Source organism: Suricata suricatta, chromosome 10 (genome assembly GCF_006229205.1).
Source record: "Suricata suricatta isolate VVHF042 chromosome 10, meerkat_22Aug2017_6uvM2_HiC, whole genome shotgun sequence".
Taxonomy (NCBI): Eukaryota; Metazoa; Chordata; class Mammalia; order Carnivora; family Herpestidae; genus Suricata; species Suricata suricatta.
The window spans coordinates 56010283-56036457 of NC_043709.1; the positions used below are offsets into that span (position 1 = coordinate 56010283).

A 26175-nucleotide genomic window follows, 5' to 3' on the forward strand; every position below is an offset into this window, starting at 1 on the left:
CTCAGGTGCGAAGCGCAGAGGGTTGCGGGGCCTAGCGATGGTGTACCCCGAGAGGCTAGGTCTGTGCACCGATGAGGAATGGGGCAGAGCGTGGGGCTCGAGGCTCTGGGACTCTGTCCCCGAAGAGGTGCACGGCGGAGCAGGAGCCCGGCGAGGCTCAATAGCCCTGGAAGACCAGGGTCCCTTGGTGCTCCGGGCCCCTTTTTGGCTCCGGGCTTAGGTGGGTCCGGGGCAGGAGTAGGGCAGGGGCCAAGGTAAGGGCGGGCGGGGCCTCGGGCGGCCGCGGCCGCGCGGCGCTGACGGGGATGGATGGGCGCCCCGCGGCTCATTCGGCCCGGAGATGAGAATCATTGATCACGGACGGAAACCCCATCACGTCTGTCAATAGGGCTGACAAACGGCTCCCGTCGCCCCCACCTCCGCCCCCAAGGCACCTCCGCAATCTCCAGACCCCTCTGCTGGACCGGCCGTTCACTTTTGCCCCTCGCCCCTCACTGCTGACCCCCGCGCGTCCCAGAGCGTCCCTGCATGGGGGTTGGGCAGGAAGTCCCCTCAGCGCCGTCTGCCCAGCCTCTTGGTGCAATCTCCATCCCTTCCCTTCCACTGTCCCATCTTTCACCATCAGCTCCTCTCCATCCTTGTCTCCTTCCTCCTCGGTCTCTGTCCTTGTCTCTGTCCCCAGCCCCAGCCTCGTCTCTGTCCCTATCCTCTTGGCTGTTTCTTCATAGGCTCCCTCCTCCCCCTAGTCTCGCTCTCTTCCCTGCCCAGGGAGTCTTCAGCTGTCAGCTGTTGCTATGCACTGAGGCTGTGGCTAAGGTTGTGGTATGACCGACACTTAGTGTGAGATAGGGACAAGCAAAGAGATAGAGAGACAGACGCATATCCTGAGACACCAACGCACCCCCCAGGCATGCACGCAGATTCATTCACAGGGGCAGACCACACCACAGAGGTGAGCACACAGGCAGAGTGAAACACATTCACACAGAGACCAGCAAACACACACACACACACACAGACAGGTGCTCACCTAGAGGCACATTGACACAGACAGACGCACTCAGTTTACACACACACAAGAGCACACACAGAGAGATAAATGCACACTTGCACCAAGAGACAGGCATACCAAGCCAGGTACTCAGACCCCAACCCCCTTTCTTGCCTTGTCAGAGAGGCAAACATCCACAGACAGAGATGGACACACACACAGGTGTACACTGGCACTGGCAGTCCAAAAGACAAGCCCGGGCACATACAAAGATATATTCAGATACAAGGATGTGACAGACACCAGAAAAGGATCAGTGATGCTGAGAAGATGAGGTAGACACAGACAGCCAGAGAGACAGCCAGAAGCCAGGAGGCAAGAACCTGGGTGCAGAAGGGGCAGATAGGAAAAGGCCAGGTCCAAGGCCCCAAGGCTTTGGAATCCTGAGCCCAAGTACCAAGCCAGGGGGCTGCATTGAGGAGGTGGACAGGGGCCTGGACCCCCAGACCTAAGGTACCCAGGGCAGCAGCCCATCACTAGGGTCCTGATCTTCTGGAGTCTCATCTCTTCTCCTTTTGCTAGTCTCAGGTCACTCCCTTCTGTCTCCAGCTACACACACACACACACACACACACACACACACACACACACACACACACACACACACTGTGGTCTGAGTCTTTGCCTTTGCCCCTGCATCTCTCCATCTCTCTCTCTTTCTCATTCTGTCTGTATCAGCCTCTGCCCCTGGTTCTGTCCCTGTCTCTTCTCCATTTCTGTCTCAGGCCCCTCTGGTGTCCTTGCCAGGTGAGGAGTTCGAGGACTGCCTCCTGGTAGACACCTTCCTGGTAGACACTTTCCAGGCTGGTTCTGGTGGGCAGAAAGAGGAAGCTGACTGGAGGGGTGTGTGTTCCAAGCCGCAGCTGGGGGCCCCTCTCCCTCGGCCCAGGATCTTGAGGCGACAGGCAGAGAATCAGTGGCTCCCCGGGGGCGCCAGATGCACTGCTGGCAGAGGGAAGGAGCGAGGGGGTGGGGCTGGCAGTGGTGGGGAGCAAGCAGGCGCTGAGGGAGGGAGGGCAGCCGGCTGGCGGAGGGTGGAGGGGGTGTGGCATGATAGCCCGAGGGAAGGAAGCGAGAGGCTAGGCACAGTCCGCCTGCAGGTGCATAATTAGTGTTGGGGAGGGGGCTGTGCTGGGCTTAAGGGTGAGCGGCTCTGCAGGAGTGCCTACGCCACCTGGTGGACAGATGAGGCCACAAGCCTCCCTAAGCAATCAACAAGGACACCCCTTTTCCCCAGCAGGGTTGCTCTTCCCTGGGGTTCTGGGGTGCTCCAGAGACAGTGGAGGATCTCAGAACTGGCTTGGAGGCTGAAGCTGGAGGTGAGATCTCAGGGCTAAGAGGGAAGAGGAGGGTTCTTATTTCCAGAGGTGCCTAGACCCATAGCTTCTTCAAGAAAGGAATACGCTGAGGGTAGTCGAACCAGGGAGAGTGGCAGAAAGAAAGGTAGTGCCCTTCTTTGTGTGTTGGGTAACGGTTCTTCAGGTGCTTGTAGATGCCCTCCCTGAGCTCACATTTGCTGTAAAGGAGAGAGTGGTACTCTGACTCTCAGTCTTCGACAGTGTAGAGCTATGTGACTTTCTGCAAGAGGTTCCCCACCCTGGGCGAGGGTTTGAGGTAGACCTGGGACCCCTTCGGTGGTAGTAGTCCTTTCCTGTCAACCCCTGGGATGTCAAAATGATTGATCCGCTGGATCTGTTGGTGGCCAGTGGAGCCTGGCCAAGTAGTCTTCCCAGCTCTCCTTCAGTCCAGCCGGCCCCCTTCCTCCTCCTCCTGAATCTAGGGTTCTACTCTTGGCATCTGATTAATTAGTCTCCGCGAGGATGTTTGAGCTTCGACAGCAAACTCAGGCAGAGAGAGCTGTGTGGGACCACCCTGAAGGATTAGAAAGCCCTTGACAACCCCACTGTGTTCAGTTCTTATAGTGGGATTTCTCACTGTGGGAGATCGTTTTGGGTAGGGCTGGTGGTGTTGTCCTATAAGTGACAATGCAGAGACAGATTTTGGAGGGAGTCTCCTAGAGCCACAGGGAATACAAATCCAGAAAGGTGAAGTCACTGGCCCAAGGTCACACAGCAAGGAGAAGCAGATCTTCCTCATCAAGTCCAGTGCCACCCCCTTCCCCTGCCAGCCAGATGGAGAGGGAGGCTGTTCAGGGAGAAGGGCACTTCACACGACGCTCAAGTCCTGCCTCCAGCACAGAACACGTCTCCCTCTGGTGGCCGAAGCAGGCAAGCACAGCTCAGCTCCCAGAGCCTGACACTCATAGACACAAGTGGCCTTTTACTTTTTTTTTTTTTACAATTTTATTTATAACAATATCTGTGTTATTTAGTTGTAAAGGAATTCAGCAAAAATTATTAAAACGTTCATATCCCCAAAGCGGGGCTGCCCGCTTACCCTTTCTTGGTGTGCCCCCTCTCCTCCTCATTCCCAGGGGAGGGAAGAGGAGGCTGGGGCACTGTTTACCAAAGAAAGTCTCCAGCCCTGGGAGCCACGCTGGGGACATTGTGGGGGGGCGGGGCCTGTCTGGGAGGGTATTTAGCATGGCCATCTCAGGTGCCCCAAGAGTTGGGGGCTGGAGCTTTGAATGGCGTCCCCAAGAAGAACTAAAAAATTCCATCCTTTCCTTGCTACTTCAGCCAGAGCCAAATCTTCCAGACAGGGGCAGCAAAGGACTCTCCCTCCCCAGAACTGGCCCTCAGGGAGCTGGGAGGGATAAGAGTGGGGGTGGGGTGAGAGGGGAGAGCCTTGACAAAGTGTCTTGAACAGGGAGGGGGGCAGCACCACCAGCTCTCCCAGTGGGGGTGCATTTTGGTGGAAGGTGGGAGGTGGGTCCTGTGAGCTGCAGGAGCCCCCAGAGCCCTCCCTGCCCCCCTCCCTGAAGGCAGCATGACGGGGGTGCTGAGGAGCAGGCAGGAAGGAGGAGAACGGAAAGAGATAATACTGTGCTCGCTTGCTCACTTGCTCACTCACATATAAAAAGTAATTCCTTCATTTTTACATTTATACACCCCGGCAGGGCCGGGGAGGGCCTGGCTGGGCAGGAGGGGGCTCGTTGAAGGACTTCTCTGGCAGGGGGCAGGAGGCTCTCTGGGGTGAGTCCAGTGGTCAGGGCCCTATGCCAAGGGGTCCCCTATCTCGTCCTCAGGACCCCGGCCCAGGAGTTCTCGCTTTTCGTCCGTGCTGGCCAGGGAGTGGCGGCTGCCGTGACCACCCATGTAGAGTGTGGCGTACACAGGGTTGGTGAAGTTGGTGGGCTGCAAGGTGACAGAGGGTTCGCGTGGGGCTCAGGGGATGGGATCTGTGGCTCAGGCACCCTCCCCCTCCTCCCCACCTCCAATCCACCATCCAGTTCAATGTCACCCCACCCACAGCCTCTTGTCCCTACCCTGGAAGCCTCCTCCTTTGTCCCCCCAGCCCACCTTGTCAGGGTCCAGTGCAAAGTCAGCATCCAGTAGGCCCCCTACATCATCAGGCTCCCCGCCTTCATACATCTTATAGGTGGGGTTCCCAATCTCCACATTCATGGCTCCATTGGTCATCCGCTGGTGCTGGAAGCCCTTAGCCCTGCAGCAGGTGAGATTATAAAGGGGCAGGGATTCTAGGATTGCAAGGTTAGGACAATAAATTAATAGCCAGAATTTTCCAGACTCTCCACAACCTACCCTCGGACTCGCCGCTTGTACCAGAAAACCGCTCCAGCTATCAGAAGCACCAGCAGCAACAACAGCAGAGGGATGAGGATGGAGGCCATATCTGGAAGGGAGGAGGTGGGAAATTGAGTCAGAGAGGCTCACAGAAATGAGACTCAAATCCCTCTGCTCCGGGTCCCTGAAGCTCGGTCTCCCCACCCCCTGCCACCTACGTCCAGGCTGCTGCTGGCTGACCACCTGCTCCTCACACCGGGGTCCGGCCATGTGGGGTGGGCACCTGTAGACAGGAGGGGCAGAGCTGAGGAGGCAAGACCTCCACAGTCACGGCTTCCAGGGAACTGGGAGGGGCCACAGGATCTTGAGTGTCCTGCTCAGATATGGAGAGGGGGTAGATGGCCCAGGTCTCAGAAAAGGCTCAGGTCTAACTCACTGGCACTCGGGCATCATTTTGCTGTTCATGGTACAGGAGCCACCATTGCTGCAGTGGCCAACACAGGTCAGACAGCTGGGGGCCACCCGGCCATCAGAGCAGCTGCAGGAAGGAATGACAGGCTGGATGAGCTGGAAGGGGGTGTCTCAGGTGCTGAGGAAGGGGTGGGGCTGGGAAGGGGTGTCAGAGATGTTGAGGAAGGGGCAGGGCAGGGAGGAACAGGCCAGGGGGCATGAGGCCAGGGCGGGGCAGGGTCAAGGCCGGGCAGAACTGTGGGGGCAGGCCCACTCACTTGCAGGTGACGTCCCCACTCTGCTTGTTGACCACGCAGGCTCCATCGAGACAGCGGCTGCACTTGTTTACCTCGCACCTCGGCCCCTCGAAGTAGGCGGTGCAGCGGCACTGCCGGGAGCCATCGGCGGCCATCTGGCACGTGCCAAAGTTCTCACAGTAGCTGGAGCACTGCCCTGGGGTTGGGGTGGGGGAGAGGAGCTGCCTCAAGCTCCACAGGTTGTGGGTGGGGGCATCCGACACTAAGGGGACTCCTAGGTCTTTTAGGTGACTCTCAGCTAAAGCTCTTCCTGAGCCCCCTGCTGCCCTCCTGTCACAGATTTAGAGTATAAGGATGTCCCCAAACAGCCTGACAGGGCACTGCTTTTGCTTGACTAATCCTGATGCCAGAGGACTCACCACCTTGGGAGAAGTGTGCTGACCTCCTCAGGAGTGGAGGAATCACCCTCAGACTGCTTGGGATGCAAATAGCCTCCCCCCCACCCCGAATCTGCCCCCTGAGCATCACCCTTGTCTCTAGGTCCCCAAGCTCCCCTCATCCCCGCCCTTGGGACCCAAGGAAGGCTCACTCACGGTACTGGCAGCGGTCACCCAGGAAGCCAGGTAGGCATCGGCACTGGGGCTGGTTGCCCTGGTTGACGGTGCAGGTACTGTTGTTGGCACAGTAGCCCGCACACACCTGCTGGGTGCATTTGGGGCCTGTGAAGCCGGTAGGGCAGCGGCACGTGGGCATGCCTGGTGGGAGAGGATGTGTGAGGGGGACCGTGGCCGGCCCAGGCGCCGGCCCCACTGCAGGGAACCAGGGCTGGGAAGGCACACAGCAGAGTAGCGGGGCCCTGGGGCTGTGGGCACAGAGAGGTGGCAGAGGGGGAGCAGGGTGGGACAGGGGCTGGGGATCCACCCCAGGCAGAACCCACAGGCGAAGAGGCGAGAAGCTGGGGCTGAGGAGCCAGGAGCCGTCTTGGCGTGAGAACTGAAGGCCATACCGGAGGGGGAGGCAGCGCAGGTGCCCCCATTGCGACAGTACTCCCAGCACTGGTCCAGCTCACACTTGTCACCTGTGTACCGGGGCTGGCAGCGGCACTTGGGCTGCCTCCGGGCATTGAGGAAGCAGCTGCCGCCATTGAAGCACTGCAGGTTACAGGTTCCGGGTCGAGGGGCTGTGGGAAGGACCATCAGTGCACAGAGCCAGGGCAAGGGAGGAGCTCAGGGGGGAAGGTCCCGGGGCTGAGGGTGGGGACCCAGGAGGGGCATGAGCCTACCATCTGGTGGGGGCGTGGGTGAGGGCACGGCCACACAGGTGCCATTGTCCAGACGCTTGCCATTGGGACAGGTGCAGACGGGCCCACTAGGGCTCAGCAGGCAGAGCCACTCACACTTCTTGCGGTCACAGGGGTTGGTCACTGCAGGTGTGGGCAGCATGGGAGGAAGCTGAGCCTTGTGGACCCAGAATGTCCCCGCTGCGATGCCCAGGAGCCAAGGCCACACCCTGGAGACTCTGCCCCCATGCCTTCCCTGGCTCAGACTGGGCTGTCCCTCTGTGCCTACCTTCGGGCTGTTTGTGTTGGTGGTACAGCACCACATCGGAGGCGTGGCTCAGGCCCCCTGTCAGGTTGATCAAGGGGCTGTGGCCAAACTTATGGATCTTGAAGACACGATTATTAATGTAGGTGACACCATAGATGTAATCCTCGAAGACATCGATGCTGAAGGGGTGACTTAGGCCTGGGGGAGGAGGTAGATTCAGAGGGGACTCAGGTGCTGGTTGCTCTCCAGGACCCCAGCTCCCGTGGCACCTCAAACTCAACACATTCTAAACAAAACTCCCCCCAACCTGTTCCACCTCTGGTGGCCACTACTAGTAAAAGGTCCTATCAGCCCTAGACTTCTGTGGTCAGGATCAACTTCTGCTCCCTTGCCTCACATCTACCAAGCTCCTCCTGCCACCTCTGTGCTTCTGTGCAACCCGATATTCATTGGCAGAATGAGTGAATGGGCGTGGGGGCCAGAGGGCGCAGGGCTGGCGCATAGGAGTCCAGCAGGAGCAGGCCTGGAAGGCACGGTAGGGCTGCTGGGGGCCAGGATGAGGAGGATGGTGGGTGCTGGGTGAGGTCTTTGGACTCAGCGGGGAGCACCAGAGGCCAGAGGTCAGGGCCGGCTGAGGCTGCTCTTGGATGCTGACCTCTTTTGCTGTCAGCAGCCACGATGGGGTCCGTGCCATTGAGCCGGATGCTGCCGATGACTGAGAGCTTGGCATCTGCCCAGTACAGCCGTTCATTGTGATAATCCACAGCCAGACCTGGGGGTGGGGGGACAGAGAGCACAGTGAAGGCCCCGCCTCTCCCACCCCAGGCTCAAAGCAGAAGTGTCTCCATGTTTGGGGCAGCTCCACCCTGTTCCCATGACCACTCCCAGTCACTTCTAGGAAAAGCCTCCATAACTCATTGCCCATCCGGTTCAAAGCCCCTTTTCCTCCAAGTTTTAATGTGACCTCAAGCTCAGCAAACCCACCCCTCCCACACCCCTTGCCCCCTGCTTCCACAGACCTGTGGGCCACTGGATGTTGTCCTGTACCAGTGTCTCCCGAAGGGTCCCGTCCATTGCTGCTGTTTCAATTTTGGGGTGATTCCCCCAGTCTGACCAGTACATGGTGCTGGGGAAGGAAAGAATTAAGTATGGGTAGGACCTGAGGCTGCCAGAGGATGCTGAGCAAGATGGGCCACCAGGTTGTGGCTTGGGCACAGGGACTGCTGGGCATTGGGAGGAGAGTGTTCTGTCCACCTACTCCAGAGAGAACTAGGAGAGTCAGCTTCCTGATCAGGTTAAGGAACTTTCACTCTAAAACTACAAGGTGCCGATCTGGAGACATCAAAATGGGCAGAGCTGCCCCCTGGAGCCAAAAAGCCCAAATTTGGCTGCACAGGATGGCCAGGCAAGTGGATGGTCAGGCCCCCACCCAAGCAGGCTGGCTGGGATTCTGGGCAAAGGCGGCACTGGGGAGTGCCAACAATGGAGGTGGCCTGGAGGCCCAAGGGCCAGAGGAGGACTCTGACATCAGGGTGGTCTGGAAGGGGAGGGATGAACCTGGGGATGCTGGGCACCCACCCTGCCTCAGAGGCTTCCCTGGCCTTCCCCCCCGGGACCCCTGCACACCCCCTCAGCGGGTCCACCACAATGGCGTGTGGCTCATCAATCATGCCCGAGATGAGCGTCTTGCGGTTCTCGCCCTTCATTTGCGCCACCTCGATCACATCTCGGCCCGAGTCAGTCCAGTACACGTTCCCGGCCACCCAGTCGACGGCGATGCCCCGTGGCATCTTGAGCCCTGAGATCTGAATTGGGGGGTGATGATGTCAGGGGCTACCACCTTTTGTCTTCCTGCCCATTATCCCCACCTGCACCTGCCAACATGTCCCTGCTAAAAAGTCATCCCAGACTGAGAGCTCATTCTCTGATTTTGAAGAGATTCAATGGACACTTACCTTATGGGCCATACTTAGAACTTTCATATGCTTTGCTGGATGAGATATTATTACCTTGCTCTACTGAGGAACAAAGGCCCAAAGAGGTCAATAGGTGGTCGAGATTGACACGGTGGGTGGCAATGACAATCAGGAACTGAACGAGGCTCTGATGCTGAAGGTCAGTGGCCCCACTGTACCCTGCTGCCTTGGACTGCAATGTGGCAGAGCCAGCTACTGATAGTTCTCATTGCTCTGTCCACCTGTCGTGCCCACAGCATAATCCTGACTGCCCTTGCCCTTCAGTCTCACCCTTTGCCCCCTTCCACTGTCCTTTTCAAACCCTGCTCTGAACCATCTGCTCTTTGCAGTCTTCCCATCCAATCTGTGTAGATCCCATCCCAGGTGGGGTGCTCACATTTAGGTGGGTGACACCCCGGTCAATCTGTCGCCGGTGGCGGTTGGAAGTGGTAGGAGGTGCGGCAGGAGGCAGGCTGCGGTAGGAGATGGTGCCTGTGTGCCAGTTGGTCCAATAGACACGGCCAGCCTTGACATGGACATCCATGGCATCAATGCGGACACTCTCGTCACCCTGGAAGGCCTGCTCGTAAGCTGAATGGGGGTGACTGGGGAACAGGCTGCGGATCTCGTTGTCATCAGCGATGTATAGGACCTGATACTCAGAGCCTGGAGGGGCAAAAGGCCAGGTGTCAGGTGCTGGAAAAGGCAGGGGCAGGAGGCCAGGGCTGGGGGATGCCGGGCCTGGTGCTTGGATGTGCTCCTTCCTCTCCTTCCCTGAGCCAGTCTGATATGACCTGCTCCTCCAGGAAACCTTCTCTGCCTCTCCAGCCTCAGAGACTTCTGCCTCCTCATTGTCACTAGCTGGCATCACCACACTCTGCCACATGATGTCTGATATGTGCTTGTGGGCACACAAGCATGTGGGGGTGTACGTGCACTGGCATGGAGGGGTGTAGGCACACACCGGCATGTGAGCACATGTGGTGGGTCTGTGTCTACATACATGCCCCCGTGTGCACATGGACGTGTGTGCACGGGTATACACGGGCAGGTGCAGGTATGTGTCAAAGCATATACATGTTCCCAGCTCCCTCAAAGGTAAATGAGATGATAGTTGTGTTAACTCAATGAAGGGAAACCTTTCACAAGGCCTACATACATCAAATCATCACCTGCACACAGTAAATATCTGACAGTTTTGTCAATTATATCTCAGTGGAGCTGAAAAGAAGCAAAGGGGCTACGACATGATCGTGTGGTGATGCGTGTTTGTGTGCTCCTCTCCCGCCAGTGGTGGGTGAAGAGCCACATTGGGATATGCATATGTTGTCCCCACCCCAAACTTCGCCACATGAGCTAGCTCCCCAGCCAGCACCCTGTGCACCGCTATCAGCCTCTGTGCTGCTGGTAGCTGTGCCCGGGTGGGGGGGTGGGTCTTGAACTCCCTGCTTGGGGCATGGGTGTCCCAAGGGGAGCACGTCCCTCCAGTTTGCCCAGTGTACACTCTGGTGTTGCATCAACCCGCCCACTCTTTCTGCCCTCCTCCGGCTGGTACCTTCGGCCTTGCAGGTGTTGTGAGTCTTCATGAAGTTGCGGGCGCAGCTGCAGAGGTGGCCACCCTTTGTATTGTTGCAGAGCTGAGAGCAGGTGCCGAATCGCAGGCACTCGTTGATGTCTGGGGGTTACAGGGAGGGGAGGGTCACGGAGAGTCCGGGGTTTCTGCCCGCCCCCTCTGAGTCCCGCCTTCCTACCCTGGCATCCAGGCTGGCCCGGCACGGTGTGGAAGCCAGAGCGGCAGGCGCAGTAGGCGGCTTTCTCGGTGCGCACGCAGCGTGCCTCATCCCCGCAGATGCTGGCATTGGTGGCGCAGCTGGTCAGCTTGGGGTCTGTGGGGAACAGAGCGGGCCCTCTCTCTTGAGCCACCCTAAGCCTGGGCCTGGGTTCTCTGGCCCTCCTCAGGTCCCCCGCCGCCAGCGCCGCAGCACGCAGGGCTCACCGATGCTGCAGTCCTCCTCATCAGAGCCGTCCCCGCAGTCATCGAACATGTTGCAGCGCAGCGAGGAGGACAGGCAGCGCTGGTTCCGGCACAGAAACTCCTTCTTGTCTTTGCAGTGGGGGGTCTGGGCCGTGGGGGGCTCTGGGGAAGGTGGCGGCTTCAGATCTGGATATTCACCACCTCGGGGCCTCCTCCCACAGCCCCCTCCCCCTCCCGGGGGCTGTTTGTCAAGCTTCAGGGCAGCTCCCCTGCCTTCTCCAGGAGCCTCCCTCTCCCAAGGATGGCTCTCCCTGACTCCAGCAATGGATACCTCCCCCCACTCCCCCACAGGCTGCAGTTCCAGCCTGGCCCTCCGCCACCCACTGTGTAGTACCCAAAAACTATCGCCCCAGCCCCTCCAGGCTCCCTCCACTGGCCCCTTGCTCACCACAGTCCTCCTCATCAGTCCCGTCGCCGCAGTTGTCGGTGCCATCGCATTGGCGCCCAATCCACAGGCAGACACGGTCGTTCTTGCATCGGAAGGGCCGGTTAGGAGGACACACAAATCTGGCTGCAGGGGTGGGAGGGGACAAAGCCAGAATGAGCCTTGGGGGTGGGCCTGGAGCACCCCGGGAGCATGAGAGCCCCGCTCCCTGCCCCGGGCCCCCCCCCCCACCTCACCGCACTCTTCTGGGTTTTCGTCTGAATTGTCGCCACAGTCGTCCTCGCCATCGCACTTCCACGCCAGCGGCTTGCACAGTGTGTTGTTGCACTGGAACTCGTCCAGGGGGCAGGTCCGCACTGGGCACCGGTGGGGGGCAAAGAGCCAAGAATGAGCCCTGAGTCCCAGGCTGGCTGCTGGGGCAGGATCTTGCCCAGACCCTTCCCACCACAGGCGGTAGCCCAGAGGGGTCACCAGGCAAGCAGTGGTACAACCAGAATGAACCCAGGTGTCCTACTTTTATACGTGCTGGGCAGCTGAGCAGAACTGCCTCCTCTGGTATTAAGGGGAGAAGAGGCCTTTTTGGGGGATGCATGTACAGAGAGACCAAGGGTACCCTCTTTCTCTGGTGGTTGTGGCAGGGCATTGGGGCCTACTGTAGTTCAGTGGCACGCATAAAGGAGGAGCACTGGGCTGGGAGCCAGGAGACCCAGGTTCCAGTCCACCAAGGCAGAGCCAGGATGTCTGTCCTCACTGCTGGGTGGGTCTCTGCTCTAAGCCCCAGACTTCTCTTACCCAAGCTTCGGTGTGGCCTTGGGCCACTGAGCCCAGCCAGGTTAGCCAGGGCCAGGCACTGTTTCGTTGCGCCAGGAAAGCAAAGTGAACAGGGACTTTGTTTCTCAGTGCAGCAGATTGCCCTGTAGGAACTTGTGGGGTGGAGCCTGGATGGATACAGCCAACAGGTTTCTGCTGGAGTTTGGTCCAACGGGCCCTTTGACTAAGTGCTGCTGTGGAGGGTACCACCTGTCCCCATATTTACCCAGGGGCCCTATGTGTTGTTCACTATATCCCCAATGCCTAGAATGGGGCCTGGCATGTGGCAGGTGCTTAAGAAATATTTTTTGTTGGGGCGCCTGGGTGGCTCAGTCGGTTAAGCATCCAACTTTGGCTCAAGTCACCATCTCACGGTTTGTGAGTTCGAGCCCCGCATCGGGCTCTGTGCTGACAACTCAGAGCCTGGAGCCTGCTTTGGATTCTGTATCTCCCTCTCTCTCTGACCCTCCCCTGCTCATGCTCCATTTCTCTCTGTCTCAATAATAAATAAAACATAAAAACAGAAATATTTTTTTGTATGAACAATGACTGCAGGAGACGAAGAATGAGGTGAATGACCGGGCCACATGGTGGGGTGGGGGTGGGGAGAGGGCCTCACCGCCAGTGCCACAGGCTTCCTCGTCACTGCCGTCCATACAGTCAGCATCTGCATCACATCGCCAGCGCAGGGGGATGCAGTGCCCACTCTTGCACTGGAACTGGTCCATGTCACAGCGGGGAGTGCAGTCTTTCTGTGAGCACAAGAGCAAGCATCCTGGTCAGATCTGGGCAGCCTTGTAGTTCTGCCTTCCCTCCCTCCTTCTGCTCTCCCTACACACCTCGTCTGAGCCATCTGCACAGTCATGGTCCCCATCACATTTCCAGCGCCCAGCAATGCAGCGGCCGTTGGCACAGGAGAACTCACTCTCAGAGCAGGGCCGAGGGGCTGGAGAAGGACAGGGGAAAGACAGGCCCCGGGAGGGTGGGCACAGGGACTCAGCCCTTGGGGTATCTCTAGCCCTTGGCAGAGCAATACCACCCTGAAAGCCACAGTTGACTGGCATACTGACCACACCAGCCAAACTGGCTGCCCTCATGGGATCAGGTGGGTGTAGAGGGGGCTCACACTTACCCCTCTGGGGAAGGCACACGAAAGAGGGCATGGGTCCCTGGCTCTACCCTCAGGACAGACTGTGTGCGGGGGGTCGAGGGGAAAGGAGAGGGACAAGACCACTAAGACAAGCACCAGGGTTTAGGGAGAGGCCAGTAAAGGATAATGGGCTGAGGCACAGCACGAGGACGGGGGGGGGGCCTCTGGGGCAGTGGCGGGGGTGTGGTGGAAGCAGGGGCACACCAGAGACACCTACCTCTGCAACCCCGAGAGGACAGTGTGAAAATGGAGAGAAACATGAGATGAGGTGAAATGGCACAAACTCAAATACACGACATGGAGTGGGGTGGGGTGGGGTGAGCAGGGAGGGGGCACCTGACCCCCAGCCCTGGGAGGCAGCCACCTGCCCCGGCGTAGCCTGGTGGGGGCAGGGGTGCTGAGAAGGGAGGCGCCCCAGGTTTGTGGGGGTGGGGTGGAGCGGAGGGTGGGGGGACATACTGCAGCTCTCCTCGTCTGAGTTATCCCCACAGTCATTGTCATAGTCGCACTGCCAGCGCCCTGGCACGCAGCGGTTGTTCTTGCAGCGGAACTGGTAGGGCTCACAGGTGCGCTCGTCTGGGGAGGAAAGATTGGGAGGCAAACACCAGGGCAGTCAGGTGGGGGTAGCCTGAGGGCTTCAGACAGGCATGGGCAGGATGGCCAGGAGTGGGACAGAGGTCAGCGGGCGGAGGCCAAGCAGTGTTCTGAGATTTGAGGAGGCGGGACACGAGTGGGGGGAGCTGCTTGGCGGATGGGATTAACAGAGCCCCTTGTTAGGTGGGCAGAGAAGATTCTGTGCAGGTATGTGCTGAGGAGGTGTTGGTGGAGGCAGGCACAGGGAATCTGATGGGAGGTGGTGGGCACGGGAAGCCGCATGCCAGGCCTCTTGAGCCCCAATCAGCAGGTGACCTGAGTTCTGCCCAGGCCAGATGCCTTCCCCAGAGAGCAAAGTGTGGGGCAGCTCACCACACTCTTCCTTGGGCTCGTCGGAGCCGTCCCCACAGTCATCCTCTCCATCACACTTCCATCGTGCGGGGATACAGCGGCCGGAGTCCTTGCAGCGGAACTCGTCCACTCCGCAAGTCATCTGGGCTGCAAGGGGGTGGCTGGCGGTGAGGGGGAGGATCCTTGCAGGAGCATGCTGGGAGGGCAAGGGAGTGGCCCCTGGTCGCCTGGGGTAGGGGTGGGGTGGGAGCACCAGACACAGGGGAGGGGAGGTGGGCTCTGGGGGCCCCAGACAACTCACTGCAGTTGGCAGGCTCATCGCTGCCATCCACACAGTCATTGTCCCGGTCACAGACCCAGACTCGGGGGATGCAGCGCTTGGTGATGGAGCACTGGAACTGGTTGGGGGCACAGGTCACTTCAGCTGCAGAGTAGGGGGAGAGAATGAGGACCTACCCATTTTTCCCCCCACCACAGTTCGAGATCACCATGTTCTCCCTCTTCCAAGCCCTGGCCCTGATCCCACCAGCAATTTCTTAGGAGAAAGGGACAGTTTGTCTCCAGTTTTGGTGCTTTTTGTTGTCTGAATCTGCACCTTTTCTGAGCACACTATATAACTTATGTCACCCATCTAAGAACATTACTGGACACCAGCATGGTCCTGGGAAGAAGCAGTGGGCAGGTTTCGATGTGCATTGTGTTTCTGTGCCTGGTTCCCCCCCCGCCCACGGCCCCAGGCACTCACGGCAGTCCCTCTCGTCCTCCCCGTCTCCACAGTTGTCCTGCCCATTGCAACGGAAGATGCCGGGGATGCAACGGTTGGTGTTGGTGCACTTGAACTGACTGGGCAAGCAGACGTGGATATCTGTGGGAGGCAGGGAGGAGGGTGAGGTAACTGATGGGGGGCAGGGGATTCAGGCACAGGGAGGGGGCGCCTCGTCCCCTCAGTGGGAACATGCAGGTTTGGGGCCTAGAGCAACAGGTGTCCAGCCTGGAGAGGAGGCTGCCGTGGGCTGAGTTTCCTTGTCCCTGGAGTTTAGTAGGAAACCTCTAAGTCCTGGGGAGGGAGAAGAGGGGGGAAGCAGGGCAGGCAGTGGCTGGGCAGCCCTTTACCGCAGTTGGCCTCGTCACTGTTGTCCTGGCAGTCATTGTCCCCATCACAGATGAAGGCAGGGTTCGTGCAGATGCCTGTTGAGCACTGGAACTGTCCTGGGCGGCACTTGAACTCGGCTGCCAGGAGGGGAGCCTCAGAGTCAAAGGGCTGCGGCCGGGCATGGCCACTCACAGCCTCGAGAGTCAGGTTGTCCGAGGCACAGGACCCTCTTCCCACCCCTGCTCTGGGCACTTACGACAGTCTGGGGGCTCGTCTGAGTGGTCCCCACAGTCGTCCTCTGTGTCACATTTCCACCAGAAGGGGATGCACTTGTCGTTCTTGCACACAAACTGGAGGGCAGGTGGGGGCAAGAGGGGTTGGTGGGGGTCTGGGGAACTCAGGAGGTTTTCTTTTGCGGGGCTGGGATGTTTCAAAGAAGCGGGAGGGTCAGGGTATTTGGCGGAGGTGCTGAGCTGGATGGAAGGTTGGGATACAATGAGTGCAGGAAGGCCAGGCGATGGAGGATCTGTGTGGATGTCAGGGTGGGGGGTACTGGTGAGGGAGGGTCAGGGTTAGGGTGTGGGGGTGTTTGTGTGAGGTGACGGGTATAAAAATATTGCTGTGGGGAGACAAGAGGTAGGCAAGAAATGTGGGGGTGTTAGCATGGGAAAACCAGATGCGTGAGGACATTAGAGCGGGTGTTGGGGTCCGAGGAGGAATGGAGGTTGGGGGAACGAGGCATTGGTGAATGCGAGTCAAGGGGAAGAGCCTCACCTGGCTTGCCGTGCAGTTGGACACACAGGTGCGCCCATCACTGCCCAGGTAGAAGTTGGTGGGACAGGCGCATTTGTGGCCCCCACCGGGGGATAGTAGGCACAGATTGCTGCAGCCTCCATTGTTGACCTTGCACGGATGATTGGGCACTGCCAGAGAGAAAGTAGCTAAAGGGCCACTGACTGGACCCAGGAGATGGGCCACGGCTCCCTGAGCCACTGCCCTCTGGCAGGATGAGGGTGGCACCCACGGATGCCACGGTTTCTGGTCTTCCAAAGGCCGCCTAGCCCACTCTATCCTGGGCAGGGGCAGGACAGATCCAAATCCTACTTGTTTGGGAGGGAGCTGAAGCCAGAGAAGGGGGATGACTCTTCCTGAGGTCCCAGGATCAGGCCAACCCTGAAGCTTCATATGCTGCCTCACCTGTGCCCTCCCTCAGGGATGGCCTGCCTAGGTTTGGGGTCCTGCCTTGGTGGTCCGCACCTGGACCCACCCTACTTGACTGGCCTCAGGGGCTTGCTGCTCCAAGCCTCCTGCACTGGACCCAGGCTGGGCTGCAACTCCTGAGAACCTGACTACAGCTACAGCCTCCCTAATTTCCCAGTGTCTGGCAAGCACTGCTCAGACCACGCTAGAGAAGGGGTGGGGAGGAACCAGTCTTGGCCAGCCATATCCTTCCCCGGAGCCCCCACATGCCGGGCTCACTCTTTGCTGGCTCCCACCCCTTGGCTGCTCACCATCTGGCTGGCGCAGGGCATGGAAGACATGCAAGTCCATGGGCCGGTGCAGGGTGCTGATGAGGAGTGTCTTGTTGGTGCCCGTGGTCTTGTGGGCTCGGTTGATGGACTTTGTCTCCCAGTCGGTCCAGTAGACGTAGTCCTCAAACAGGGTCAGTGCAAAGATGTGTGGGATGTCCTGGCTCAGCACTGTGGATGGGGGACGGAACAGGCCCGGCAGCTGGTTAGCGCCTTCCCTCCCGGACGTCCTTAACCCTGTCACAACCCTGTGAGGTGGGTGCCAGCCCCCGTTCCAGATGGTTAAGTGGCTTCCCAAGGTCACACAGCTAATAAGTGGCAAAGCTGGAACTCAAACTCAGGCCTTTCTGACAGCAGGTTCCTGCTCCATAATATGAGAGGATGCTCTGTGCTGAAGCACCCCACCCCCGGGTCTCCTACTCCTGTCTTTCTTGAGGCCCTGAACTGTGCACGAGAAGAGACCTCTCTTTCTCTTTCAGACGGTGGCCCCATACCTGGGCTTGTCCAGGGGGCATACACTGGGGTGCTCTGGATCCCCAGACCCTTGGTGGGTGGTGCCCTCAGGCCACACTGTCTGACTTTTAATCTTATTCTTGCCCTAAAGGCCTGATCCTCTGTAGCTCCAGACCCCCCACCCCTGGGGCTGCTGTGCCCAGGCAGCCTCACTGGCACACTGACCGACGTGGCGATTGGAGCCATCCAGGCTGGCAAACTCAATGTAGTCCTCACGGGCATCAGCCCAGTAGATGCGCTCGGTGACGTAGTCCAGTGTCAGGCCGTTGGGCCATGTGATCTTGGTGTCCACGATGACACTACGGCCAGACCCATCCATGCCTATCCGGCCGATCAGTGAGTGGTCACCCCAGTCTGTCCAGTACAGGTACCTGGCAGGTGGGTGGGCAGTGAGCCCTAAGAGATCCAGCGACTGGTCCTACTAAGAGCCTGCAGGGAGGCTGGGCCTGGAAGCCTGAGCATACTGCTTGCTTTCAGGGGCTCCCCCAACCCTCCTTGCCCTCGTACCCATTCTGCACATCCACCACCAGAGCCCTGGGCTCACGGAGGCCAGAGCTGACGAGCACCGTCCGGTAGGCCCCGTTGAGCTTCGACACTTCGATGGTGTCCCGGCCTTTGTCACACCAGTACAGGTTGCCACCCACCCAGTCCACAGCTAGCCCGTCAGGGTTGCTGAGGCCTGTCCGATGCAGCACCTGTGGGTAGGGTCAGGGAAGGAAGAGGTCTGGATGACCAGGGTGGGACCTTCAGTCTCTCTGGGGCCCAGCACCCCCCAAGGGTGAGGTAGAGCTTCTTCCCCTAGCTTGGCAGTGAGGACGATGGATGGAAAACACCCAACCCCAGGCCTGGTGTCAGCTGAGGCTCTAGGAGAGGGGTCTCCAGATGAGAGATACTGTACCCCAAACCCCACAGTGCCCAGGGGCATAAATTTAAGAGAGGGCAGCCATTAGGGGGAAGCTACTGATAACGATGGAAAAAGCAGGAGGAATCTCCTAGACCTCAGCTCTCTGAGCTTGGAGGAGAGAGAGGGAGAGCCCAGGACATGCAGAGTTAGGCAGTGACTTCGTGGGGAAGGAAGAGGAGGAAATAATTCAGTGGGATGTGAGGGCTGAAGGGGAGATGGCCTTGAAACAGAGAGACCTCTGGGAAGGGACACTGCAGCTGGACCTCTGGCCCCCAACCCCTAGTTTGTCTGCTGAGGAGTGGGCTGCCCCTGGCCTCACCTGAACATTGCTTCCGTTAAGGTGCATCCTTCGGATCATGCTGCCCTGGGTTGTCACGTCTGTCCAGTAAATCATCTGCTCTCGGTAGTCAAAGTCCAAGGCGACGGCGTTGTTCAGGCCCTGCATGTGGGGGGTGGGGATGACTACAGGGTCAGGACACAGATGGCGGGAGGAGTGAGTAGGGGGTGACAAACATCGGCCCAAGTGGGGAGGATGAGGGGGCTGCACGGGGCAGGGAAAATGGCTCTGGGCCTGGGGATAGGGGTGGGGTAAGGAGGGCTGGCTCCGGCACCTGCTTAAGCAGCGTGTAGTTGGAGCCGTCCAGGTTGAGCTTGCGCAGGTAGTACCGGTTGGCAAAGATCAGGAAGGGCTCCTCATCTGCAGACACAGTGTCCTGGCTCAGCTCCCAGCTGGGCCATGTTCTGGCACCCCCCGCTGCCAGCTGCCTGAACCATGTGACATCCTCCACGCACGCCCGTCTCACCAGTCACCGCTTTGCAGCTGTGGGGGTCGCCGCCACGGGGGGCATAGCCCTCCACACACAGACACTTGTAGCTGCCGTGGGTGTTGATGCAGCGCTGGCTGCAGGGGAAGGTAGAGCTGCACTCATCCACATCGGCACACGTCCGGCCATCGTCCTTCAGGCGGAAGCCGGGGCGGCAGCGGCACTGCAGGCACAGGGAGCCTTGGGCTGGGGAAGGGCTGGGGTCGGGGGCCTCCCCCCCTGGAGCCTGGAGCTCTACCCCTCCACCCCAGGGGCGGGGTTGGGGAGTTACTGGCTGGCTCTGCTGGGGAAGCCCAGCTTCCTAGGGCAGTGCCGGGGTAGGGGTGGGGGGCAGGAAGCAAACAGATACTGAGCAATCTGGCTCTCACTCCAGCTAAACCACTGCAGTGACGGATGACCGCCCTTTTTCTGTCCCCAGAGGTCGATGCTCAGACATCATTTTCTGTGACCCATGAGCATTATCTGACAAGCCGTGAGCCTCCTCTGAGGTTTTCTTCACATGGCTGTTCTCCCACACCAGCAGCTGCCCCTTCTCGGGCTCCTCTGCCAGGCCCCTGTCACCTCCCTGCCACTGGTGTGGCTGAGCACAGGGCATCTACACTCACTCCGTCGGGGTCCTATCTAGATGCAGAGCTCCCGGATTCTGGGCTCTGGTCTGGCCTCTCCCTTAACCTGCGCACCTGGACTTCGGCGCCTACCTGAATCTGCACATCCCTCCTCCTATAGCCCTTGGGGCTCTACTTTCCAAGGGGATGCAGACCCCAACCAAGTAGAGGATTTGGTTTTGTTCCTCTGCTGTGTCCCCAATGCCCAGAGCGCTGCCTGGCAGAGTAGAATGAACGAACGAATGAACGAACGAACAAACGCGGGGCGGAGAAAGGGGCTCCTGCCAGCCTTAGGGGTGTGGAAACTCTCGCTCAGGCACAGGGCACACCTTGAAGCCAATCTTGAGGTCCTCGCAGTCCTGGCTGCAGCCACTGAGCTTGCGGCTGAGACACTCGTTGACGTGGCAGCCGCGCTCGTCTGAGCCGTCGCCGCAGTCATCCTGGCCATTGCAAAGCAGCGCCTCGGCCACACAGCGCCCGCTGCTGCATAGGAACTGCGAGGAGGCGTTGCACTTGTGCTCTGCAGGGGGTGGGGGGGCAGGTCAGGGGGGCCATTGGGCCAGGGACGGAGGGTGGGGAGGGGGCTGTGTGTCAGGCCCACCTGGGCTGGTGCAGTGCGGGTTCTTGGGGGCCTCGTCGCTCTGGTCGTGGCAGTCATTTTCCCCATCGCACTCCCACTGGCGGGAGCTCAGACAGCGCCCATTGGCACAGCGGAACTCGTTGGGGCCGCATGTCGGGTACTCTGGGGGAAGAGGGGCTGGGTGAGGTTGGGAGCTTGGGCACAGGGAGGGCAAGGCACACCCCTGCCGCCACCCCCAAGGTGGCCCTGGGCTCACCACACTCGGGGGACTCATCGGAGCCATCGGCACAGTCACGATCATGGTCACACACGAAATGCTTGGGGATACACTGGCGATTCTGGCACATGAACTCTCGGTCATCACAGGTGCTGTTGTACACTATGGACAGAGACAGACATGGCCCTTCAGCTCCCACCTGACTAGCTGACAGCTGTCACCCGGGCCCTTTGTGTGATCTGAGTGGCAGAACAGGCAGAACCCTGGATGGAGAGTCCAGACACCCATCTGGGTTGTAGACAGGGCTCTGCCACTGACCAGCTGAGGGACCCCTGCTGAAGCACTTCCTCTCCTTGACTTCAGTTTCCCCTACTGCAAAGAGAGACTGGCTGCTTGCCGCCCGCCCCACTCCTCAGGGCCCCTGCCACTCACAGCAGCCAGCCGTGACGCTCTCGTCAGCACCATCAGCACAATCCTTGTCACCATCACAGAGCCAGCGCTCGGGTACGCACACGTGGGTGCCCGGGCAGGAGAAGGAGGAGGGGCCGCACGTCTTGCCTTCTGTGGGGGGTACAGAGAGCTGCTGGGAGCAGGCGCAGCGGGGCCGGCATCCGGGTGACATTCCCACTGCTGTGCCATCCCTCTTGTGGTAGGGCATGTGTGTGTGCGGGGGTGGGAGGGGGCAGTCCCTCCCAGGGGCACCTCCCCTACCCGATCCCGGCCACCCCTCACCACAGTGAGCCGCCTCATCTGAGCCGTCCCCACAGTCATCACTGCCATCACACAGCCACTGCTTGGAGATGCAGCGATGGTTCTGACACTCGAACTGGGCCTCCGAGCAGAACTTGTCTGGGGCAGTTGGAAGCCAAAGTGAGATGGGGGGAGGGGATGGTAGGGTACTGAGCTGGGCGGGCAGGTGTAGGACAGATGGGAGAGGGACCCAAGGCATCCCTTTGTGGGGGCCGGCATGAGCTAAAGAGATGTCTCTCCGGTGGTTGGGGTCTGGGGTGAAGGCCCTGGGTGCCCTTCTCGTAGGACATTTCCTGGGAGGGAATTAAAAGGTGGGGGCGGGGTATGGACAGTGGCTCAGTGGCTGTGGTAAAGCCCCTGTCTGCATGGGTTCTCTGGGCTCCCAGCTTGGGCAGGCGGGCCCTGTGGTCACTCACTGCAGTGGGTCTCATCCTCGCCATGTTCACAGTCGTCCTCCTTGTCACACGTCCAACTCATGGGGATACAGCGCCCACTGGGGCAGGCAAAATAATTCAGGGGGCATCTGGGGCGCTTCACTCCTGGGGGAAGAGGGAGGCATGAGGGCACTGCCACTCTAGGGGCCCGCTGCCACCCTAGGGGCCCGCTGCCCGCCGCGCATCCCACCCAAGGCTGGTGGTGGACCTGGGCAGTCTCGCTCGTCGCTATAATCCCCACAGTCATTGGCGCCGTCACACACCCAGCTGGGTGCATAGCAGAGGGAGGTCCGCTCACAGGGCTGGAAGCGTACCCCTTTCACCCCCAGGCGGAAGTAGCTGCTGCAGTCGGTGGCACCTGGTGGGGGCAGGGATGAGGGGTGACACGAGGTTCCCACCACTCTCCCTCCCGGGGCAGCTGCTGGCCTGACAGTGGCCTTGGTGTTTTAGAAAGTCATACTGTGTCCTTCGGGGAAGGAGGTGCTGTCCACCCCTACCACTCACCCCAGGGAGCCCAGGCCTGGTGGAAGCCACACAGGCTGTGAGAGTGACAGAGGCTGCCACGTGGGCCAGAGGGATGGCAGGGAGGAGCCCAAGGCAGGAGGCGAGGGAGGGAGATGGGAGAGAGACTAGGAGGCACCCCAGAAGGGCTGTCACTCACTGCAGTTCATCTCATCGGAGGCATCCTCACAGTCCACAAACTGGTTGCAGCGGCTGGAATTTCCAATGCAGGTGCCATCCCGGCAGCGGAATTCTCCCACTCCACAGGCTGTCTCTAGAACAGCACCCACCCAAGACCATCAGGCCACAGTCTCCTGCGTCGGGGGCCAGAGTCCCCAGGCCGGAGCTCTTGGCCCAAAGCACCTGCCCAGGCCCACCAAGGGGCACGCTGAAGCAGGCCCCGTGGGGGCTGGGAACCAGAGTTCAGCAGGGGTGGGGTGTGGCAGAGGTGGGGGTCCGAGGGCATGCTCCAGGCCACACTCACTGTTGCAGGGAATCTCATCCGAACCGTCCCCGCAGTCGTCTGCCCCGTTGCACCACAGCATGTTGGACACACAGCGCCCGTTGTTGCACTGGCGGAAAGTCTTCTTGCAGCGGCGGGAGTCTGCAGACAGATGGGGAGCAGCAGCCGGTCAGTGGCAGTGACAGGGGAGGGGCTGCCTCAGAGATGGCAAGCATTTGTTCCCTTAACAAACTGCTCAGCGCTGCGACAGGCCCCAGGGGGCCCATACATGGTGGTTCTGCCATTCATGGCCTCCCCAAACTCCTCAGCTGTGGAGTGAGGCATGGTGCTCTGCTCCCCTCGCTCCCACACCCTGCCCTGCTGGGGGCTGAGGCCCTTGGCTCTGGAGGCCGGGGGAGGGGGAGAGCCTGGGCGCTGAGGCTGGAGGAGGCCCCTTACTACAGTAGGATGGCTTCTCGTCAGACTTGTCTTTGCAGTGGGAGACACCGTCACAGGTCAGGCTGAAGTTGATGCACTCGCCATTGGCACACTCGAACTCATCTTGTGCTCGGCAAGAGGAGTTCACGGCTGTGGGGGCGATGTGGGGGGAGCTTCGTGAGCCAGGGCCCTGCAGCCTCCGATGTCTCTACTCCCTGCCCCCCAGAACTGAGGTCACCCTCAGTTTCTCCTAGATACAAGTCTTCCGGAGGCTGGGCTATTGAAGTCTAGGAGGAGATGGTCCCCAGCATGTGCCAAGTGCCCCCCCCCCCCCCCCCCGTGTCTCTCCTCCATCATTCCCTCTCACCCCGGCAGGTGAGGTCCTCTTGGAGGATGCGGCCCCCTCGGCAGGAGCAGTTGACATGGCCTTGGTGAGTGAGGAGACACAGGTCCTGGCAGCCCCCGTTGTTGACGCGGCAAGGGGAGAGCTCACCTGAAACAAGGACAGAGGACAATGGGCTGAGTGTCCCCAGCTGTGCACACACAAAATGCCCACACCCATTCACACAGCTTCACTGAGCTTCCTAGCCCCGGCCCTGGCATACTGGCACATGGCTGGGGGAGCAGAAAAGGTGCTAAGGGAGGGCCAGTGGGAGTGTTGGGGCTGGGGCTGGGGTTGAGGGTGTGTGTGTGTGCTCTTGTGGGGACGGGACGTGGGCTCGCCACATGGGCTTGAGGAGAGTCAGGTTGAAGGAGTCTAGTGGTGGGGCCCTGGAGTGTGTGCAAGAAGTGTGGACAAGCTGTGGATCTGTATGGGGCCCCTAGGCCAGGCAGGCCCAATGTGGGAGTGCCTCTGTGCACATGCGCATGGATGCAAGTGTGGGCTGGGCAGAACCTGGGGTGCATGTGTGTGATCAGGCTGTGGGAGCGTGTGTGGCTCTGGGTGGGACTAGGGCACGTGCCAAGGATTCAGGTGAGACCAGATGTAGCGTGGTATGAGCATGCATACGTGTGTGCGCACAGATGTCTTGAGGGAGCTGGAGTAGAGGAGTGTTAGTGTTTTGGGTATCTTGGGGGTGAAAGTGTGTACAGTTGTGTGTCTACACATGGAGGCTCTGGGAGAACAGGGCCAGGGTGTAGTGTGTGTGTGTACTGGCACCAGGGGCAGGAGAGCAAGGCTGGTGGTAACGGCCCCACTCACAGCTGTTGGTGTCATTGGCCACGGCGATGATGCCCATGGGCTGCTGGGGGATGTCCACGCGCAGCAGCTTCATGTCACTGCCCACGTACTTGTTGGCCCGCTGCACAGCCCGCCGCACCCAGTCGGTCCAGAAGATGTGCTCCCCGTACACAGCCAACCCGAAGGGGTGGACTGGCTCGGACTTCAGGATCACCTGTGATGAGAGCACTAAGCCTGTCACAGGCAGGCTCGGGACTGTCACCCCATCTCCATCCCCCTGCAGTTGGCCCCAGGGACGAGAGCGCCTGGCCTTGGCCTAGATCCCGGGACACAATCGCAGAATAAGAAGGACCCTCAGGGGCATCTTGCCATGTCCTTAATTAATTGATGAGGAAGCCATGTCTGGACAGGATGAGGGCTGCACAAGGCCACATAGCTAAGTGGCAATGTCAGTGCCTCTTTCTCCCAAATCTTCCCACCACGTGGCTTCCGCTTCTCCCCTTCTGCCACTCTGTGCCTGGGCAATCTCTATCTTGGCTGACCAGCTGTCCCCTGACCCCTGATCTTAGCCTGCCCCATGCCACCCGTTCCATCTGCCCCACAGACTCACATAGCGGTGGGAGCCGTCATACTCGCAGCGCTCGATCTTGTCTAGGGTGGCGTCGGAGAAGTAGAGCTTCTCGGCACGGTGGTCGATGGCCAGGCCATTGGGGGTGCGGATGTCCTTCTCGATGAGAGTCAGGACATTGGCCCCTGATAAGGCCGCCCGCATGATGCTGGGGTGCTGCTCGTTCCAGTTGGTCCAGAACATCAGGCTGGGGAAAGACAGGGCCACGGGGATAAGGACCCAAAGCCAGGGAACCTGCCACAGAGGGCCCAGGCCAGGGCAAGATGTCGACCAGGACCTGGGGGTCAGCCCCGGTGTGAACCAGATCTCAGCACAACAGGCAACCTCACAGCCACCAAGGCCAACACAGCCCCAGGAAGGGCCCAGCTGCTGCATAGTCGGTGTGTGAGTATGCGTGCACACATAATTCTAGGAGTCTGTGAAACGGCCATCTGTGTTTATCGAGAGACAGTGTAGCCAAGTAAGTCGGGCCCTGGGTTCCCATTCTGGCTCTGCGACGTACAAGTTAGGAACCTCAGCAAGTGACTTAATTGTACCTCAGTTTCCTCCTCTACGAGGTGTGGATAATACTACTACCTGCCTCATAGAGTGGTTTAAGGGTTCAAAGAGTTAATATTCATCTAGTGACAGCTGGCAGACGCCACATGAGTATTTCCTATTATAGTAAAACCTTGGTTTGCAAACATAATTCGTTCCAGAAACATGCTTGTAATCCAAAGCACTTGTATAAAGCAAATTTTAAGAACCCTTGGCTCAGTTGTGATCATGTGACATTCAGCATCATGTACAACTCATATTGCAAGACGTCGCTCATTTATCAAGTCAAAATTTATTAGAAATGTTCACTCATCTTGTGAAACACTCGCAGAACAAGTTATTTGCAATCCAAGGTTTTACATATTTTATGTAAAGTGCTTTCACTTGGCATCCAGGAAACCATTGTGAGTATCTAGTGTATCCTAGTCCTAGGGACGCATGGACCCTACCCTCAAGAAGTTCTTGAAAATTACCTTCTCCATAATTTAAGTCTTTTGCATATTTGGAGTCTGAGCCCCAGCTTTGCTCCTTCCAAGCTCTGACCTTGAACCAGCCTCTTGTTTCTACACCTTGGCCTCCTCTCAATAAAGGAGGTGACACTGGGCATGCCGTGCTTCTTTTGGGGGTGGTGAGGCTCCAGAGATGTGTGTGGGTGACTTCAGGGCTGGTCAGGCACTACACTAGGTGTGACAGTGTGGTTCTCAGACCACCTGCATTGGATCTTGAGTCCTGGGTCCTGTCTCAGACAGTCTGGGGCCAGGGAACCAG

General features: G+C 59.2%; 1 protein-coding gene across 4 annotated transcripts in view; it reads right to left on the minus strand.

Moving 5' to 3' along the window:
* Positions 1 to 3324: 3324 nt before the first annotated feature.
* The window catches only part of LRP1 (LDL receptor related protein 1), an 80280-nt gene continuing 57429 nt past the window's right edge, over positions 3325 to 26175 (minus strand). For 3 of the 4 annotated variants that reach the window (XM_029954413.1, XM_029954415.1, XM_029954414.1), the window contains 47 exons: positions 24853 to 25057; positions 24264 to 24456; positions 23430 to 23555; positions 23084 to 23212; positions 22667 to 22786; positions 22343 to 22456; positions 21890 to 22039; positions 21664 to 21786; positions 21230 to 21346; positions 20930 to 21058; positions 20537 to 20659; positions 20302 to 20442; positions 20030 to 20220; positions 19075 to 19258; positions 18883 to 18968; positions 18591 to 18710; positions 17875 to 18062; positions 17533 to 17738; positions 16837 to 17025; positions 16100 to 16248; positions 15582 to 15675; positions 15346 to 15462; positions 14978 to 15097; positions 14534 to 14656; positions 14254 to 14379; positions 13747 to 13863; positions 12977 to 13083; positions 12757 to 12889; positions 11564 to 11683; positions 11331 to 11453; positions 10904 to 11044; positions 10659 to 10793; positions 10463 to 10582; positions 9305 to 9573; positions 8579 to 8757; positions 7972 to 8078; positions 7608 to 7724; positions 6974 to 7150; positions 6688 to 6828; positions 6412 to 6585; positions 5999 to 6160; positions 5427 to 5601; positions 5135 to 5236; positions 4917 to 4981; positions 4717 to 4807; positions 4474 to 4618; positions 3325 to 4308 (listed from right to left, as the gene is read on the minus strand). In XM_029954413.1, coding sequence (XP_029810273.1) covers positions 4168 to 4308; positions 4474 to 4618; positions 4717 to 4807; positions 4917 to 4981; positions 5135 to 5236; positions 5427 to 5601; positions 5999 to 6160; positions 6412 to 6585; positions 6688 to 6828; positions 6974 to 7150; positions 7608 to 7724; positions 7972 to 8078; positions 8579 to 8757; positions 9305 to 9573; positions 10463 to 10582; positions 10659 to 10793; positions 10904 to 11044; positions 11331 to 11453; positions 11564 to 11683; positions 12757 to 12889; positions 12977 to 13083; positions 13747 to 13863; positions 14254 to 14379; positions 14534 to 14656; positions 14978 to 15097; positions 15346 to 15462; positions 15582 to 15675; positions 16100 to 16248; positions 16837 to 17025; positions 17533 to 17738; positions 17875 to 18062; positions 18591 to 18710; positions 18883 to 18968; positions 19075 to 19258; positions 20030 to 20220; positions 20302 to 20442; positions 20537 to 20659; positions 20930 to 21058; positions 21230 to 21346; positions 21664 to 21786; positions 21890 to 22039; positions 22343 to 22456; positions 22667 to 22786; positions 23084 to 23212; positions 23430 to 23555; positions 24264 to 24456; positions 24853 to 25057 — 6604 coding nt within the window. In that variant the 3' untranslated portion in view covers positions 3325 to 4167. Of the gene's footprint in view, positions 4309 to 4473; positions 4619 to 4716; positions 4808 to 4916; positions 4982 to 5134; positions 5237 to 5426; positions 5602 to 5998; positions 6161 to 6411; positions 6586 to 6687; positions 6829 to 6973; positions 7151 to 7607; positions 7725 to 7971; positions 8079 to 8578; positions 8758 to 9304; positions 9574 to 10462; positions 10583 to 10658; positions 10794 to 10903; positions 11045 to 11330; positions 11454 to 11558; positions 11684 to 12756; positions 12890 to 12976; positions 13084 to 13746; positions 13864 to 14253; positions 14380 to 14533; positions 14657 to 14977; positions 15098 to 15345; positions 15463 to 15581; positions 15676 to 16099; positions 16249 to 16836; positions 17026 to 17532; positions 17739 to 17874; positions 18063 to 18590; positions 18711 to 18882; positions 18969 to 19074; positions 19259 to 20029; positions 20221 to 20301; positions 20443 to 20536; positions 20660 to 20929; positions 21059 to 21229; positions 21347 to 21663; positions 21787 to 21889; positions 22040 to 22342; positions 22457 to 22666; positions 22787 to 23083; positions 23213 to 23429; positions 23556 to 24263; positions 24457 to 24852; positions 25058 to 26175 lie in introns of those variants that run through there. The other variant, XM_029954416.1, reaches the window with a different exon arrangement.